The 17158-nt window shown below is 38.4% G+C and overlaps 1 protein-coding gene across 1 annotated transcript; it reads left to right on the top strand.

Annotated features, from left to right (window-relative positions):
* Positions 1 to 3789: 3789 nt before the first annotated feature.
* On the top strand, positions 3790 to 5160 carry LOC6564543 (serine/threonine-protein phosphatase 2A activator). The gene has a single exon (XM_001991138.1). The coding sequence runs from the start codon at positions 3790 to 3792 to the stop codon at positions 5158 to 5160; it is 1371 nt and encodes a 456-aa protein (XP_001991174.1).
* Positions 5161 to 17158: the final 11998 nt, after the last annotated feature.

Raw genomic sequence — 17158 nt, 5'->3', positions numbered from 1 at the left:
ACCGTGGAAAACATCAGCAAATAGCAAAATATACATAGATATATATTTGTATATATTTATTTATGAAAATATCGAATGTATATATATATATATATATTTTATCAATTATAAAAGAAACCAAAAGTTTGATAAGCCAAGAAAAACTGGTCTAAGGGATACCAAAAACAAACCAAGCAATTGTAAACCGGAGTCAAATTTAACAATCAAATAGTTCCTACGAAATCTATATATATATATATATATATGTATGTAAGAAACATGCCACACATATTGGTATCTTTGGTTCGGATAATTTGGTAAACACAAAGACATAAATATATGTGACAAATTTCATTAAGATTGTTTTAAAACTGACTGTCTAGTTTGTAGGCGTAATAACAAATGGCATGGATACATCGATTCGGCTAGTGAATATATATGTATACCTTATGGGACTGTGAGACTTATAATGACCTCTATCCATAAAAAGAGAAAAGCTGCTTGCAACAGTAAGCCGAATTGCTGATTAAATTAGCCGGATTTGCACTTTAATTGTTTTCTTACGCAGAAATAACAAAGTGATAGTTCGAGTTCCAAATTTTTATTAATTTGACGACTATTAATAATATTAAGAAATGTCCAATCCGCCGGTGATGAGTGACTCTTGGGGCAGTCTATTGTTATCTTGCGCCATAGTTGACAGACAGGTGTTGCTGCTAACTATGATGGACTTGTCTTGAATAAAATGCTTGAGACGGTTCGTTAAATGTTGGCTGACCACAAAACATATGCACAAATGCATATGCAACAATATCTGGGGTGTCGGAGAGGGTGTGGGGCGGAAGGGGGAGAGAAGGAAGCGGGAGACTGTCGAGAGAGTCGCTAGTCAGTTATTACTCTGCGGCGGATCACGGATTGCGCGACGTGGCACAGATACTCACAATGCGTGGGCGATCGCATAATAGCCATAATCATTTACGGACCTGCGCCTGGGCATGACAACGGGACTGGGTTTGGGATCGTTATGCACTTAAAAAAAAAAAAAAAAAAAAAAACTAATCCAAAGTTGCCGAAGACTTGATACCCTTAATTGCTGTACTAATTGCTTAATGCAAAGTTGAGTAAAACACAAAGGCTAAGGATGCCATACTTGTTTAATCTTAGCAAATAAGTTGATATTGGCCAAGAGGTCAATGGCCAGGTTTGGATGAGACCAAAATAACATTTAGCTAAATACGCAGTTCAACTTAAAACAACGATTAAGGCGATTTCTAATAAACTAAGTCAAAGACTTATAAGCATATCTATGGATCCTCTATATAGGGTATATATAAAAGGAAAAAATAGAAGACAAACCCAAACCGCAATCGCATCTGTTGCTGTCTTCGTTTCGGCTGCAGGGCATTGTAAAATCGCCCACGGTCTACACCGCGTGGCATACGAGTATTATATGGATATGTACCTAAATATATGTATATATATATTTATATATATATTATATATATATATATATATATGTTTTAATAGATGCTAAGCAAGCGCACAGATGCGAATATACACATATTTGTATGTATGTATACACCGATCATGCCACATACATAAATGTATGTATTTATCTAGATCTAGCTCTCTATCTATTGCCGACACAGCGTAGAGCATCTTATTTTTAGATAATTGCTCTTCCTCTTCACATTTGGCACCGATCCAAGCGAAAAAAAATCATACTAAATTCAAGATTTTTGCAAATATAATAGTAATAACAAGGAAAAATACTAATCCCAAAGTGAAACGAAGTTTACATGCCCTCACTATTCATTCGAGTAGCTAGTATCTATATATATATATATATATATATATATATATATATACATATGTATACATATGTACATGCTTGCTTGAAATCGTGGGCCTGGGTACAGATGCACCTCTTGAGAAATCAGAATTATGTTTATGACGTTATGAAATTGAATTTAACAGGCACATTGAAAGCACTTAAGATTAATAATTCTTACATTGTGGCAGAAAATTGATAAAAACTATGATGTCATTAGCACTAATATGGAACTAAGTCATACCTATTCGGAACACTTGCAAATGGACGTTTGTTTCGAACAAGTGCAAATGCATGATAAGTATACGACTAGTGCATACTCTGCCCGAGCAACTGAGTTACTAAATCTGAATAAAGCATCATTCTCTCTCTATATAGAAATATATCCATTTAAGGCAGCCACATATATGCATAATTAAAACAAAGTGTTTATCATAAATTTGCATTAAACGAATATGATGCATATAACATGGTTGTTTTTCTTGGAAAACGAATTAGTAACTTAATCAAACTCACTTGCATAAATAATAATAATATACAAAAGCACTTAGTCATATTCGTATATTTAAATAGGGTATGTGTGTGTGGGTGTGAGGGTGTGTGTCTCTGTGTTCGCAAGGGGTATACTTGGGGTAAAGCCCATTTTTTGTTATCTGAAAGCCTAATCTATTTGGCAGCTAGCTGATTACCAAGCACTCATGTACGCCAAACTTTCGATGGCAAAACAAAAGACAATCTCCATAGCAGCTGTATATCGTTGTCATCATCATCATCATCGAGGTTCGAGGTTCGAGCTTCGAGAGCGAGGCATGTGTTTAGCATAGAGATTGACAGTTTAACATAGCTGCCGCACAGTAGCCCGGAAACTGCACGCACTTCAGACAGAAATCGGCCACACTCTGCAAATAGTGGGAATGGTGGGAATAATGGAAGAGTATATATATATACAATGATGCACTACATATGTACATACGTATATACATCGAGAACTTACCCGAAAACAGTCGCAGCATTGGGCAAACAAATAGGTGAAAATGTAGAAAACAGCGCCCAGCAAGGCCACTACAAACGATACAACTAGCAGCACAATCAGCCAGAAACAGAACCACAGCGGATTTCTCATACTACACTATTTTGTTTATATATATATATATATTATATACATTAATTAGATGAGGTAAGCAATAGGTTAGTGTTCCCGACTCACCCCCGTGCGCAAAACGCAACTTCACTTGTCGTCTGGTCTACTCACACTGGGTCTTGGCCACAACTTATTAACCGACCAGCCGGCCATACGGCGGCTCTAATCTAAATTTTGAGTGACAATATCGGCCAATACACAATGCACAATACAGCGAGAGATCCGAGAGTCATCGACTCTTGCGATAGTGTTGTCTTCAGACGGTTTTACGTCTATATAAATATATTTGTGACTTTACTTTCAACTGTTTACGCTCAGAATGTGTGAATGAATGAACGGCTACAGGTAGACCCACGATAGTCTTGATATAAAAACAAAAATGAAGAAAAAAAACGAGCAAGAAAATATGTAAATTGTGCTAAGCAGTTTAAGGCCACAAGGCCAAATCTCAAATCTCAAAGCACATTTTCATTTGGATCTTTAAAATGTTTTAAGGCATTTTATGTTCAGAGTTCAATCAGTGCAAATAAAATGTGCGTGACCTTAACTTGGTTCTTGGCATCATTTTTGTATATTGTATAAAAATATATATACATCTTATGTTATTCTTTTCGAAATTTGTTTTTGTTTTGTTTTTCTTAACATCTTGACGAGTATCGAGTTAAATTATTAGTCAGCTTACTTTAAAGATAAGGGAGAAACCAAGTTAGCTGTGAGCAAGAAAAATCATTTAAGTTCGGAATCTAAATAAATTCGTAGCCTTGCAATAACTATCAAAACTAGTTAAGTACACACCCCAGAAGTTCAAGCCATCTAACAACACAACACAGCAACTAAGATGAGCCAAAAACAGATGTACGACGTGTTTGAATCCAGTGCGGATGCACTAAAGGCATCCACGTATTACATCAAACGTTTGCGCACCGCAGATGATTTGGGCAAATGGAAGCGCTCTAGTGCCTACCACGACCTGGTGGCCTACATCAATAACACCAGCATGGCGATTCAGGGCCAACATTTGGATGGCAACTATAACATTAGCAACCAGATGGACAAATTGTGCAAAATCTTCAATTGGCTGGAAATTCTTGTATACCAATGCCACCCGCTGGGCGTTGGACGTGGACTGCTTCGTTGCGTTGGCGAGGACAAGATCGATATGATGGCATCGACCAATTCGTTGCTTTTCAAATGCCATGATGCGTACAGCAACTGGGTATCTCAGGTGCAGGAGAAACTCTTTGCCATTCTGGAGCGCCAGGTGAAGCCCCACGGCAAGCATATCAATGAGCTGGCCCAGTATCTGACACGCTCCTTTGGAAGCTGCAAGACCTACGATTATGGTCCGGATAATGAGCTGATGTTCATATTCTTTTTGTGCTGCCTGTTCAAGTCGGGCATACTCCATGGCGAGGATACGGTAGCTGCAGCCCTGTTGCTCTATCCACGCTATCTGCGACTGGTTCGTCGTTTGATCAGCTTTTTTCGACTGGCGTCGTCGGCTCAGAAGCATGAAGAGACTGAAAATCAAAACGCCATCGACAAATGGAATATTCTGCCCTATATCTGGGGCTGTGCTCAGCTGTGTCAGGCGGCGCCATTTTATCCGCCAGAGTGGGAAATGCCGGGCATAATGGAGAAGCATCGTCAGCACTATTTGCTGCTCGACAGCTTAAGCCATCTGCAAAAGACAATGGGCGATGGTGGAGTCCTCGGCGTTCACTCGTATCAGTTGTGGTGCGTTCTCTCTCTGTCCAACTGGCCGGAGGCTTATAATGCCCTAATGGCAGCTTTTATCAAGCATGTGCTGAACGACATTTACACTGTGCGGGATATGATCTTTGGCGAGATTATGTCCATCAATCGCCTGCCGCTCGAACAGTTGCAGCGCGCCCATCTGGGTGAAATGCGCCAGTCCGAGACTTCCTCCTCCGTCTCGTCGCAATATGTTAGCGAGGAGGACAAGTCCATTGCCCAAAAGCAGCTATTTGCTGTGCAGCCGCCTCTTAGTCGCCATCACAGTGTCGATGCGGACATCTTGCTCGGATTTCAGGACCCAAACAAAGTCAGTGTTGTTGAAACTGCAACCGACAATCAGCTGCGTCGTCTGCGTCATCATCAGAAGGTTCTCTTACGCAAGTTTCCCACTGCGAAACGTATGCCAAAAGACAACGAATTAAATGATCAGTTTTCGTTCGACAGCATTTGAGCATGACTCAAAGCCAGTTAGAAGCCGGCGATTTTCATTACATTTGAATTTGCAGTTTTACACCCATTTTAAAATACATAAAAAAGTTATATATACATATATATATATATAGAAATTTGCATATGGCTGTTTCAAAATTTATGTAGAGCCCATTGAATGCAAAAATACAAAAAGAGTTTTATACAAATTTTCCAAACAATGGGATTAAAGGGGGCAGTAGTCGAAAAAATATTCTCTAAATGATATGAAAAACAATCAAAGACGGGGGATAGTGGATTGGGCTTGATTTTCTTCCAGTGGAGGATATTAGGTAAAAACAGCCATGGATCAACATGTTGAAATATTGGAAACTCGATGTTGTTAATGAAATCGCCTGACAAAGGCAGACTATCTATATAATTGAGCCGCACAACAAGGCTTCGTCTCGAATCTATCGCTACATATATATATATTTATATATATATATATATATATATATTTGTATCTGCTAACTTTGTGACTCTCGTTCTTCTACAAAATTCACAGCTGTATTTTTTTAAGAGTCTTCATCTGTGTTTTATGTTTGCTTGTCTGATTGTGCGCCAACAAATGATTCAGTTGGTCTTTAACTGGAACTTATTAATTTCTACACAAACATACGCACACACACACATATATATATGTATATATATATATATATATATATATATACATACACACATGTGGATGTTGTAGTCTCACGCAACTAGTATTATTATTGTAGTTGTTGCTGTTGTTTTTTTTGTTGCTCTTGCTGTTGATATAGTCGTTATTGTTATTGTTATTGTTATTTTTATTGTATTTCCACTGTCACTGCCGCTTCTTCTTTGCCTGCCACACATAATGTTAAGTTCATAAAGAACAGCACATCATTGTTATGGCAGCTGATAAACTGCCAGCTATACATAGATACACACATACACACATAAACAGATACACACACATATGTATATATATGTATGTTGCATACGCACTGTGCCCTGTTGCAAGTAAGTTACATATTTATAAATGTATCCGTTTTAGATTTCTGCTAATTTGACGCACATTGCAAGGGCTTTTTGCTGTTTGTTGGCTTTTCTCCTAATGAGACACAAATACAACTACATTTGAGCCAGAGTAAACAACAATCTTAGACACGCCAAAGATAACATACTCTTATAGAGTGAAGTCCATCCACTTACAACTAAGTTTCCTTTATGATATAGTAGTTTGACTTTGATGATGAATAAACATAATTAAACTACGTATCTATTCAGATTGTTGTTCAGTTGTTCGTACAAGAAATCATCTTTCGACCGATTATTCCAATGGCACCTATATATATCTATACCACATATAGTTATCCGATCCATTTGCACACAATGATGAATTTATTCCAGTTGAGAATAAAAAGTGAGAGATAAGTTCACAGATGAGCATGGCTATATCGAATCGGACCCTTATGTTATATATATAGGATCTAGGCAATTTTCATCAATGCGTGACACACTTCACCACAAAACCATGTGGCTATAAATACACACTACAAGTATTTGATTGTTTTTTTTTTTTGAAGCCAATCAAGTACTATAAAATTGAATTAACTTACTGGCAACTGAATAAATAATAACAACACTCGCATGCAAAAACATGGCTGACTTGACTGTATAGTTTGTATACTTTTAGAGTAAGATAGTTGAATAATCTGTTAATTTTCATTATATTAGGTATACGTAATTAGGTATACGACAATTTACTTTAGAGTAAATATAAACTTTTGTTTTTAAAATATATCTTTGGCAAACTCGCTAAGTACACTTTTTTTTCTTCTTATTTATCGTCCAACTCAGTAGTCAGCTGCTGTATAATTTTTTACTACCAAGGACAGCTGTTTCTTCTATGTAATTCTCCCTAATAAACATAGTACATATAAAGCCTTATCTCAGCCCTTTTGCGCCGAAGACCGCCTTTAGATGTCCCAAGTTTATTATCACGCTTATTCGTTTATATTTAAATATATATCTACATATATATATCTATATATATATATATTTTTTTGTTTTATTTTAAAACTTACACCTTTATTATGTGTGAACTTTACCAAAATTGCAATTCACCAAACTAAACAAAAAAAAAATAATAATAATTTCAACGAAACGTGAATTTTGAAGCGAATAAGGCCGAAATAAATGTAGTATTTTGGTAGTAGAGGGTTGAATAGGATTAGTATACACAATTCACATATTTATGTACACGTCATATCTATAAGTACAACAGTTATGGTAATCAAAGTGTTGGGTGGATGGCATTCAATTACGTCCATGTTAACAGGGTCTATCTACAAAAAGATTATAGACTGGCCAAGTTTACAGTAAATAAATATTAATAATAACAAGTGAGAATGTTGCAGCCGGGCGTAACCGACTGCCAAATACTCTGATGCCGCTGACCAAGAAATACCGATCTCTGAATTAGTAATCTATGCTGCAAGTTTGCCTTTAAAATAGCCTTTGGTGAATTTAGGGCATGATCGAAAAAAAATGTTTAGAAGAGGTTTCTAGTAATCTACCATCCAAGTTTGGTAACTTGTGGGAATTTTTGGAGGCAGAAGTGGGCGTGGTTCAAAATTTTCTGGATTTTTTAAGGGTGCTACTTGTAGTACACCTTTCAAATTTGGTGACTCCAGCTTTCAAATTGTATGAGATATAAAGTGTTAGAGATTTACACTAACAGGTGTATCGGTTTGGGGCGGCGAAATGGGCGTGCCCATCCAATTCTTTTATCAATCTTTTAGGAGTATTACCAGCAACATAGTTTCAAAATGTAATATGCGGTTTTATCGCACTTTCCGACAAATCAACTTCGGCATTTTTAATTCTTTTTATGGGTTCTTAGAGGCGGCTACTAGTAATATGCCTATTAAATTTGACGGTTCTAGCTCAAAAACTGCGGAAGATATAGCATTTAAAAATATTAAGGGCGTTGGTTCTGAGGAGGGCGTAGGTGGTTGTGTCATATGCCGATCTTTGAAAGACATTGCCCAGAACCTATCAGCCAAATTTGGGGATTGTAGCCTTAAACTTGTGGGAGATATGTTATCGATAATTGATCTTATCGATTTCCTAGCCTCTTAGTGGGCGTAGTAAATCCAGTAAATGTTCAAAATTCCATGTCTCTATCTCGACGGGTGTCGAAAAAAGTTGAGTTCATCCAGACGGACAGACGGCTATTAAAAAAAAAAGAAGTTAAACCAAATAAAACAAGTGAGAAACTTCAATATTAAATGCTTTTTATCGAAAATGCATACTGTTAGCACAAAATGAACTTTAAAGAGTGTCATTTAAAACGAATGCACCTAGTATATTTGAACACACACACACAGAGACACACACACACACACATATACATTCATACATACGTATTAACTATGTGTCATCGAAGCTAAAACCAGTTACGCTCAGAATGGAAATTTGGTAAGAAAGCGTTTGAACAGTTATTGGCCATTTAGTGAGTACCCACAAACACACATGGAGCACGTGTGAAGAGTCTTGACAAAATAAATACCCCACACTACACACATATACACATATACACACACATGCATACATACATTCATATGTACATATTAATGTATATGCATACATAACAGCAACTGAACGTCAGCAATTGGCGCGAAGTAGTCGACCGCTGTTGCTGCTACTGTAGTTGTTGCTGTTGCTGCTGTTGCTGCTGTACGTTGGCACAGTCATGGTGAAAATATTCCAAAAATGTCTGTAAACTAACAGCGGCGCTGTTCTGTTATGCTCACAGCGCTGCAGCGATCTCTTTCTTGTTTAGCATAGGCAACACGCGTAAGCCTTTTCGAGCTCCAACCAGCGTTGCTGTTACGCCCTGCATGGGCCACGCTCTCCGGCTGGCGCTCCCACTCTCTTCGACGCTCTCTCTCTCTCTCTCCCTCTCTCTCTCTATCTCTCTCTATATATATGCATATATATATATATATATATATATATATATACATATATAATTATGTGTGTCTCTCTGGCTGCCTCTTTCGCTGGTAAGACACACAATAGACGCAATAACACACAAATGCAAAGTTGAACGCTGGCGCTGTTAAAATGAAAAGCTGAAAATGGGGAAAAATTGAAAGAAAAGAAACAACAATTAAAAAACAAGAAAGAACGGCTATCTTTGGCAAACCGAAGATTGCATACCCTTGCCGGGTATATAAATTTGTATGATATATTTATCTGATTTTAATAATTAATTCCGTTTAAATATTAGCATCGTAACAGTTTGCATTTGGGGGTAAGTTTGGTTACAATAAATTGATACCAGAACTCATTCTTCGAGCGATCGTCTCCATGGTGGCTATATGATATACCAGTCCGATCTTAATGATTTTTGATCCAAATAACAGTATGCACTTTGGTAACTTAAATTTATATAGAACTCATCTTTTGGCCAATCGTTTCTGTGGGACTTATATGATGTAGTGATCCGATCTGGCCAACTCTGATATATGTGCTGTCTGCAGCACATATTGACGAATATATGCCAAGATTCATCAAGCCTAAAAAATGAGGAACAGACTCACGAATACTTTAGAATTCTAGTTGAATGTGTTACACGCTTTACGACAAATTCGAATAGCCTCTGCAAGTGTATAAAGACAAAACTCGTTCCTTTCTAACAATAAGCGAAAAGATCAGACGCCTTATCCGCTCATTTGCTGCATCATCAGTTGGCCAACAACAACAGCGGCAACAGCAGCAAGAACAGGAACAACAACAACAACAACGACTTCGTAAGCTCCACCTGCATCACAGCCTCTCCACCAGCTGACGACAAACGTGCAACAAAAGCAAAGCAAAGCAACGCAAAGCAAAGCACACATGTCAGTGTCGTCTGACAGTTCCCGCAACACATGCAAACACACACACATGCACACAGATACAGGCAGACAAGCAAACATAGAAGAACGCATTCATACTTTCACACACAAGCACACACACTCATACACACACACACACACACAGACAAGCATATTTATGAAAGACACATAGCATATATATCTAGTAGTTGTTAAACTTGCTTGCTAACTCTGTATACACACACACACACACACACATTAGGTATGTATGTGTGTGTTTGTTTGTTTGTATGTAGAAAAGTTGTCCAGCTTTCGAGCATTTAATTCTATTGTATTCTAACAAATGATTGTCACTTCATTTTAATTTATCCCAGTCATCAAATTTGCCCACCTATTTATTTGCCAAATGATTGGGAAACCTGTGTTATTTACTAACATCTATGTATGTATGTTTGTATGAATGTATGTACAGCTACGCACAGATAAATAGCACAAAACATATATATTTCTCAGAGGTTTCCACAATTTGACCTGCAAGCGGATACTGCTTATTTGAAATATATTTTCCGATATTTTTGCTACTTTTATTCAAACCCCTCTGATTTTAGCACACATTAGTGATCTTATATGAAAAGAACACATTTTTTCTGTTAATTTTTTTTTGTTGGAAATTTAGTTTATTTTGGGATAAATGTGGTATACTTTGTGCTAAACGGAGTGTTTCGGAGACCCTACTCGAAATTGAAATTCATTACCAAAGGACAAGTGCGAAAAGTCGAGCATGTGAAGCAGCTATTCAAAATTCCTGATATACATAAGTATAGATATATATAAGTACTAAATCAAAGTGTTTTGAACAATCCAAATTATGCGAAATAATTTAACTTAAAATATTATTCAAATGTGATATTTTTAATGTTTTTGAAACTTTGTTATAGTTTTATGGTCTCAGAGTTGCCGTAAAAGTTCCGTTTCTTATTCGAATACTCAAACAATTTAACCTTTGCGCGCATTGTACATATGTGTGATATATGCCAATGGCTGTGTATATTTGCTATATATATATTATATTTTGTAAATTAATTAATAACGATCTGGAACCAATGTGCACAGAACCATAACCAAAATTATATTTCGACTTTTCGTTCAAAAATTAAATCCTCTAAAATACTTATTTTATTTATATTCGCGATTTCCGGCACTACTCATTATATATGATTATGAGCTGTTCGATGTTATTTTTGTTCAGGAATTATGCGAAGCTTGACGTTAACTCCATCAAATGCTGAAACACAGAGTGTTTCTCAAATCGAACCTGCCCCATATTCCTCAATATTTTCATATATCTGTATGTGCTGTGTACACACACACACACACACACAAGCAAACACGTATGAGCCTGCTTACACACACCTATGGATATGTATGCATGTATGCATGTTTGTATGTAGTTGGCCTACCTGCTTTTGTGGACTCCTTAGCCTGTTTTGGGTACAGATGCAAAATGCTACCCCCACCCCTTCCCATTCCCGTTCCCGTTCCCCATTAAGCAACACAGCCACACTGAAAACGTTGCCTGCTACTTTGCTTTTCTTTACAAACACACACACACACACACATGCACAGAGTGCTGCTGTTGATGTTGCTGTTCTTCTATGCCCTGGTCGCGCCAACAACAACAAGCGCAACCACAAAACAAGTGAGCGAAATCGAGCGCAAAGTAAATGAGCGGCAAAAGGCAACAGCGCAGCTCGACTCGACTTGGCTCTCCTCCACGCTGTATTAGTCACACATACATGTGCACATACGTATATACATACATACAAAGACGCATAAGAAGAAAGAATAGAGCGTGTCTGTCTGTGTTAGTGTGTGTGTGTGTGCACGTTTTGATCTAGCTGTAGTGGTGAGAGTTGAGTTGTGTTGTGTTGTGTTGTGCTGTGTTGTATATTCAGTTAGAGCTTGCTTGATCACATTGTGCGCTTGTGGTTGTGGCTGTGGCTGTTGTCATCTGTGTCTGTGTTAGCAAACTAAACAGCAACAGCAACAGAAACGGCCAAGCAGCCAACCAGCCAACCAGGCAGTCAAACAGGCAGCAGCAACAGAGCCCAGACAACGAGCCAGCCGTTTGCTAGTCGGTCGGTCGGTCGGTCGGTCGGCACAGCAAACAGCAAGCAGCGAACAGCGAACAACGAGCGAACAACGACGAACGAGCGAGCGAGCCACTGTCGTTCTTTGTATTGATTCCGATTCACATTCAGTCGATGAGTTTCTCTCGCTTCTGCGCGTTGCGTGTTTCGCAGTGTTTCCGCGATTTTTTCGTTGTCGTCATCGTTGCCGAGTTTGCCGCTTACCCAACCCGCCCGCCCCACCCCACGCACTGTTTCGTTCACCCTTTCGTCGTGTGGGGCTCCGCGCGTTTGTCTCCCTCTGTGTATGTGTATGTATGTGTGTGTGTGTGTGTGTATGTGTATTTATTTATGCATGTATTTTATTTTATTTCATTTTGGCGTGTTTTTTTTTGTTAATTTTTTTTTAATGCTGTGCTGTGTTTTTCTGCATACAATTTGTTGCGTACTTATTGTGTTGTTGCCTAATTTGAAAGCATACATAGATGCATACATACATACATACATGCATGCGTGTGTATGTGTGCATGCACATACACATACATAATTATTAAGATTTCGTTTGAATTATTTTTTATTGCTGCTGTCTCGATGTTTTTATCGGTGTGATTGTTATGTGCTTCTGTGTGTGCGTGTGTGTGTGGTGTGTGCTCATTCAGTTAAATTTAGGCGGTTCGCGTGAATTTTGCTGTGTTGTTGCTGTTCTTCTTCTTCTACTACTACTTCTACTTGTTTGCGTCTTGCTGCAATACATTAAACATTAAACGTTCAACGTTAAGCACAAGCAATTGTTATTGAACTAAGAAAAAAAACACAATAAATAAAAGCACCCACGCGCCGCAACAATAAAAATGTCAACAAAAAAATAAAAATAAAAAAAGCAGAGAAAACAACAATGTTGAGATTTCATTCAATTGCAATCATTTTGCTTGTGTGCGTGTGCAGCTTAAATGCTAACACATGTTTATGCATACAAACACACACACACACGCATATATGTGCATTTGATGTATGTGTGTGTGTGTGTGTAGGTGAGCGCCAAGCAAGATAACTTGTGTTTGGATGCGTGTGTGTGTGTGTGTAGCGGGCCTAATGCCTATAAGAGGCACCACTTACTCGAGAAACACACACACACACGGATGTGTGCATGTGATATGTGCTTGTTTTTGCACACACACACACAAATGCAAGAGAAAAATAACAAAATTTATGTTAAAAAAAAGTCACTCAATGCGTGTTAAGTGCGTGGGTCAAGTTAAAATAAAAACAGCTTTTGAGCTAAAGCTTAAATTAAGCGCGACTCCAGAAATCAGAAAACAGAATTGGAGAAAATTACCAAAAGCGTCCCGCGTCCGTCCCTCCGTTCTTTGCGCTCTTCTACTTTGTTCTCTTCGGTTCTTTTTTTTTCAATTCTGCTCTCACAATGTCTGCTGCACCTTTTTTCTGCTGAAAGGCAGAAACACACACAGATACACACACACACACACGCAAAAGTTAGAGTAGATGCGATTTGTGCTCACACGCAAATACACACACACACAGACGAACACATTCACACACACACACACACATGGAGACGCACTCAAGTTGAAAAGATCTCAACTCCAATTGCCTCGCAACTGGCATGTCATAAATCACTGCAATTCTTATTTTATTTATTTTTTTTTTTTTGCACATATACATACATAATCTTATAGTGGTTCTCCGCAACACACGCTGTGCAAGTGCAAGTGGCAAGAAAAGTGCTGTGAAGCGCTGAAAAAGAAAATAATAATAGCGCGTTATCAATTCTGATATCACATAACACAAAGCAACAGCAACAGTGGAAAACAGTTAACAACAGTTAAGAAGAGTGCGTGAGTGTTTGTGCGAGTGCCAACAGCATCCCGCGCTACCATAATAGACGCACTCGTGCATCATATATATATATATATATATATATATCTGTATCTACATACATTTGATATAAATACATATAAACTGGCTGCATGAAAAACATCACCAGCTCAAGCACTTGCGGCACGGGGCTGCTGCAATTGCAGAACAATCTCAGCAACAGCGAATTGGACGTCGCTGTTGTTGGCAAACCAGAAGCAGGTGCGTTATTTCCTCTCACTATCTTTATCACTCTCTCTCTCTCTCTCTCTCTCTCTCTCTCTCTCTCTCCCCTTTACTCTTGCTCTCCTAATTACATGAATAAATGTAAATGTTCATCGTCTGTGTATATGTGTAAGTGCATCCGTTACTCTCTGCGTGTTGCTGCGTATCTGCCATCAGCATCTGATATCGATCTTAGTAACCGATAACCGATGAGACTATCGGACCACCCTTAACATTTATTTGCATCCTGTTACACATTTATGTGCACACTCACACACACACACACACACACTTATGCAAATACGTGACAAACATACATTTGTCATTTTGGGATAACAGTTGTAGCCATCGAATGTTATTTTACTGTTAAATAGTACATTTAGTATGTTATTATTTATCCTATAAGAGTTGTTATAAGCTTTGGTTGCCATTCTCTCATCATTAAGAGATTAGGTCTTATTGCAGTTTATTAATGTCCTGCAGCAATTAAAGAAAAACCACAACATCGATGCCAAATTGTGTGTGTATGTTTGTCATTTTCTATATACGGGCCAAAACAAACAGATGAATGCAACGGCCCATTGTGTGTGTGTGTGTGTGTGTACGCGTCTTTTACACCTTGGCCAGTTTACATTGATCGCTCTCCGATTTACTCTTACGTGCATGCAACCTTGCTCTTGCGCTCTCACACTGAATTTTGAGCTCTCTCTTGCGCTGCGCATACACGTTCCTTAATCAAGCAAAGCTGGTGACAAAGACAACCAATTCCAACAACAACATTGCATACATACAACTATACTGGTTTCTATCTACACACATGCACGCACTCACTCACACGTACAAACACACACACACACACACACACACACACACACACATGTACACACGTTCATTTCTACCTTTGGATGTTCTTTCGCTTTTGGGAGTGTGAGTTTGTGTGCGTGTGCGCGCTGCTGTCTATTGAAGCGAGTCACAACAACAAACTCTCGGCGTTGTCTCTTTGTATTGTGTGTGTGTGTGTGTGTTCGTGTACGTGTGCTAGGTGGGGTTCACAGAACCCGATCGGGTCCATCTTGCGCAATGTTGTTTTTTGCCCATCCAGAATTTGCCATGTCCTGCTCTCGCTCTCTCTCTCTCTCTCCCTCCCTCTCCCTCTTTCTCACTTTCTATATTCAACTCTCCCTGTTTAGTCAGAGAGTGAAGAGAGAGGCGCTCGTCGCAGGCTCATCTCGTCCCCAATCCAGCCCCCCCCCCCCATCCTCTTTTAGTTTCGCTGTTATCGCCAGCATAATTCGACTGTTAATAACATAACAGTCTGTTATGCAGAATTAGGCGCGATCGGTGCAGCCCAAGAAACCAGGCAAGCAACCAACCAGCCAACTTACCACTGCGTTGTGCCACTGCGAGCCAAGTCAGCAATAAAAAGCATTAGCAATAGCAAAATCAGCTTGAGGTATATGTTTTTTTATTTTTGTTTTTTTCTTTATCTTTTTTTTTTTGGCTTGGACTTTAAGTTTGAGTTCGAGTTTGACTTGGACGTGTGTGGATTTCTATCAGGCGAAACAAAAAGTTGTCCTACCAGTTTTTTTTTCTTCTTTTTTCTGTTGTTTTTTCTTTTGCTTTTTGGGGCCATTCTTTTTGTGTGCCGTGTGCTGCTGTTGTTGTTGTTGCTGCTGCTGCTGCTGCTGCTGTTGTTGTTTTAGTGGTTTCTTCTGTTTTCCTCTAGACGGTTGGTTGTTGTTTTGCTGAGTGTGTTTACCTTGGTACTCGCGACGAATTTGATTTGAACGGTTCCAAAACAGCATTTGCTTTTCCTTCTGCTGTTGCTGTTGCTGTTCCGTTCCTTTTCTTTACTTTTCTTAACTTTACGTTACTTTACTTTCCTTCCTACATATATATAGTTATACATATATACATATATATATATATATATATATGTGAAGATCGCGAATTATGCAATCCAGGGGGATGGATTTGCAATCGATTCGATTCATTCTATGCACTTTTGTTCGATTCCCCCGCTACCAGCTACTATTTGGCTTTCTTGTTGCCACAATCAGTTAGCGAACAAACCAAACGTTTACCACCGTTTGCCACGAGACATTATTTGGCTTTATCTCTCCGCCAGCAGACAGCAGACAGCCGACAGCCGACAACCGACAGTCGAAAACCAGTTTCAGCTTTTTCCATCCACAACCCTTTCTTCTATTCCTTCCCCATCCGACGACCGTTGCAATCAGCCGCGACAAGACGACAAGAAGTTTTCAATCAAACTGCGCTGCAAAAACTCCACACAAAAAGTTTCAATTGTTGTCGCTTTACGTCTACGTTTTCTACGACTTCTTCTCTTCTTCGTCTTCTTCTTTTAGCTGATTTAGCTGATTGTTGTCGACAATTATTCTTTTGTTGTTGTTGTTGTTGCTGTTGTTGTTGTTACTCTGCTCTTTAGCTGGACAAGTGTTACATATTTGTGTACATATCGAATAGTAATCTTCAAAAAAATATACACAATTAAATCAACTATAATTGCCATAGTTACAGTTAGATTAATTATGCAAAGTACCCACCCAATAAGTATGCTGTGCTTTAACTTTAGCCCATGCAAATCATACAAATAAATGCAGAGATTTTGTTAAATCTGTTCACACTTGTATTGTTGAACAACAACAACAACAACACAGCTAATAAACAAAACACAAACAAAATTGCATTTTAATAGATTTCGCTTGGATGACTCACGGTTTTTTCCACAACAGTTGTAGAATATTTTCTTGTGAATGGCACGACTCTTCTTAATTTTATACATTCGCACAGATTGCAGATATTTATATATATACATACATATATATCTAAATATATACATTTGTTTTGTTTTTTTTGTATTGCTTATCATTGG

The sequence above is a fragment of the Drosophila grimshawi genome, unplaced genomic scaffold, assembly GCF_018153295.1.
Source record: "Drosophila grimshawi isolate 15287-2541.00 unplaced genomic scaffold, ASM1815329v1 contig_848, whole genome shotgun sequence".
Lineage (NCBI taxonomy): Eukaryota > Metazoa > Arthropoda > Insecta > Diptera > Drosophilidae > Drosophila > Drosophila grimshawi.
The sequence above is the reverse complement of the archived record's forward strand: the minus strand, read 5'-3'. Positions and strand labels throughout refer to the sequence as shown.

Excerpts from the sequence above, each read along its gene's own strand:
- LOC6564543 (XM_001991138.1), top strand. The coding sequence starts at position 3,790 with ATGAGCCAAAAACAGATGTACGACGTGTTTGAATCCAGTGCGGATGCA.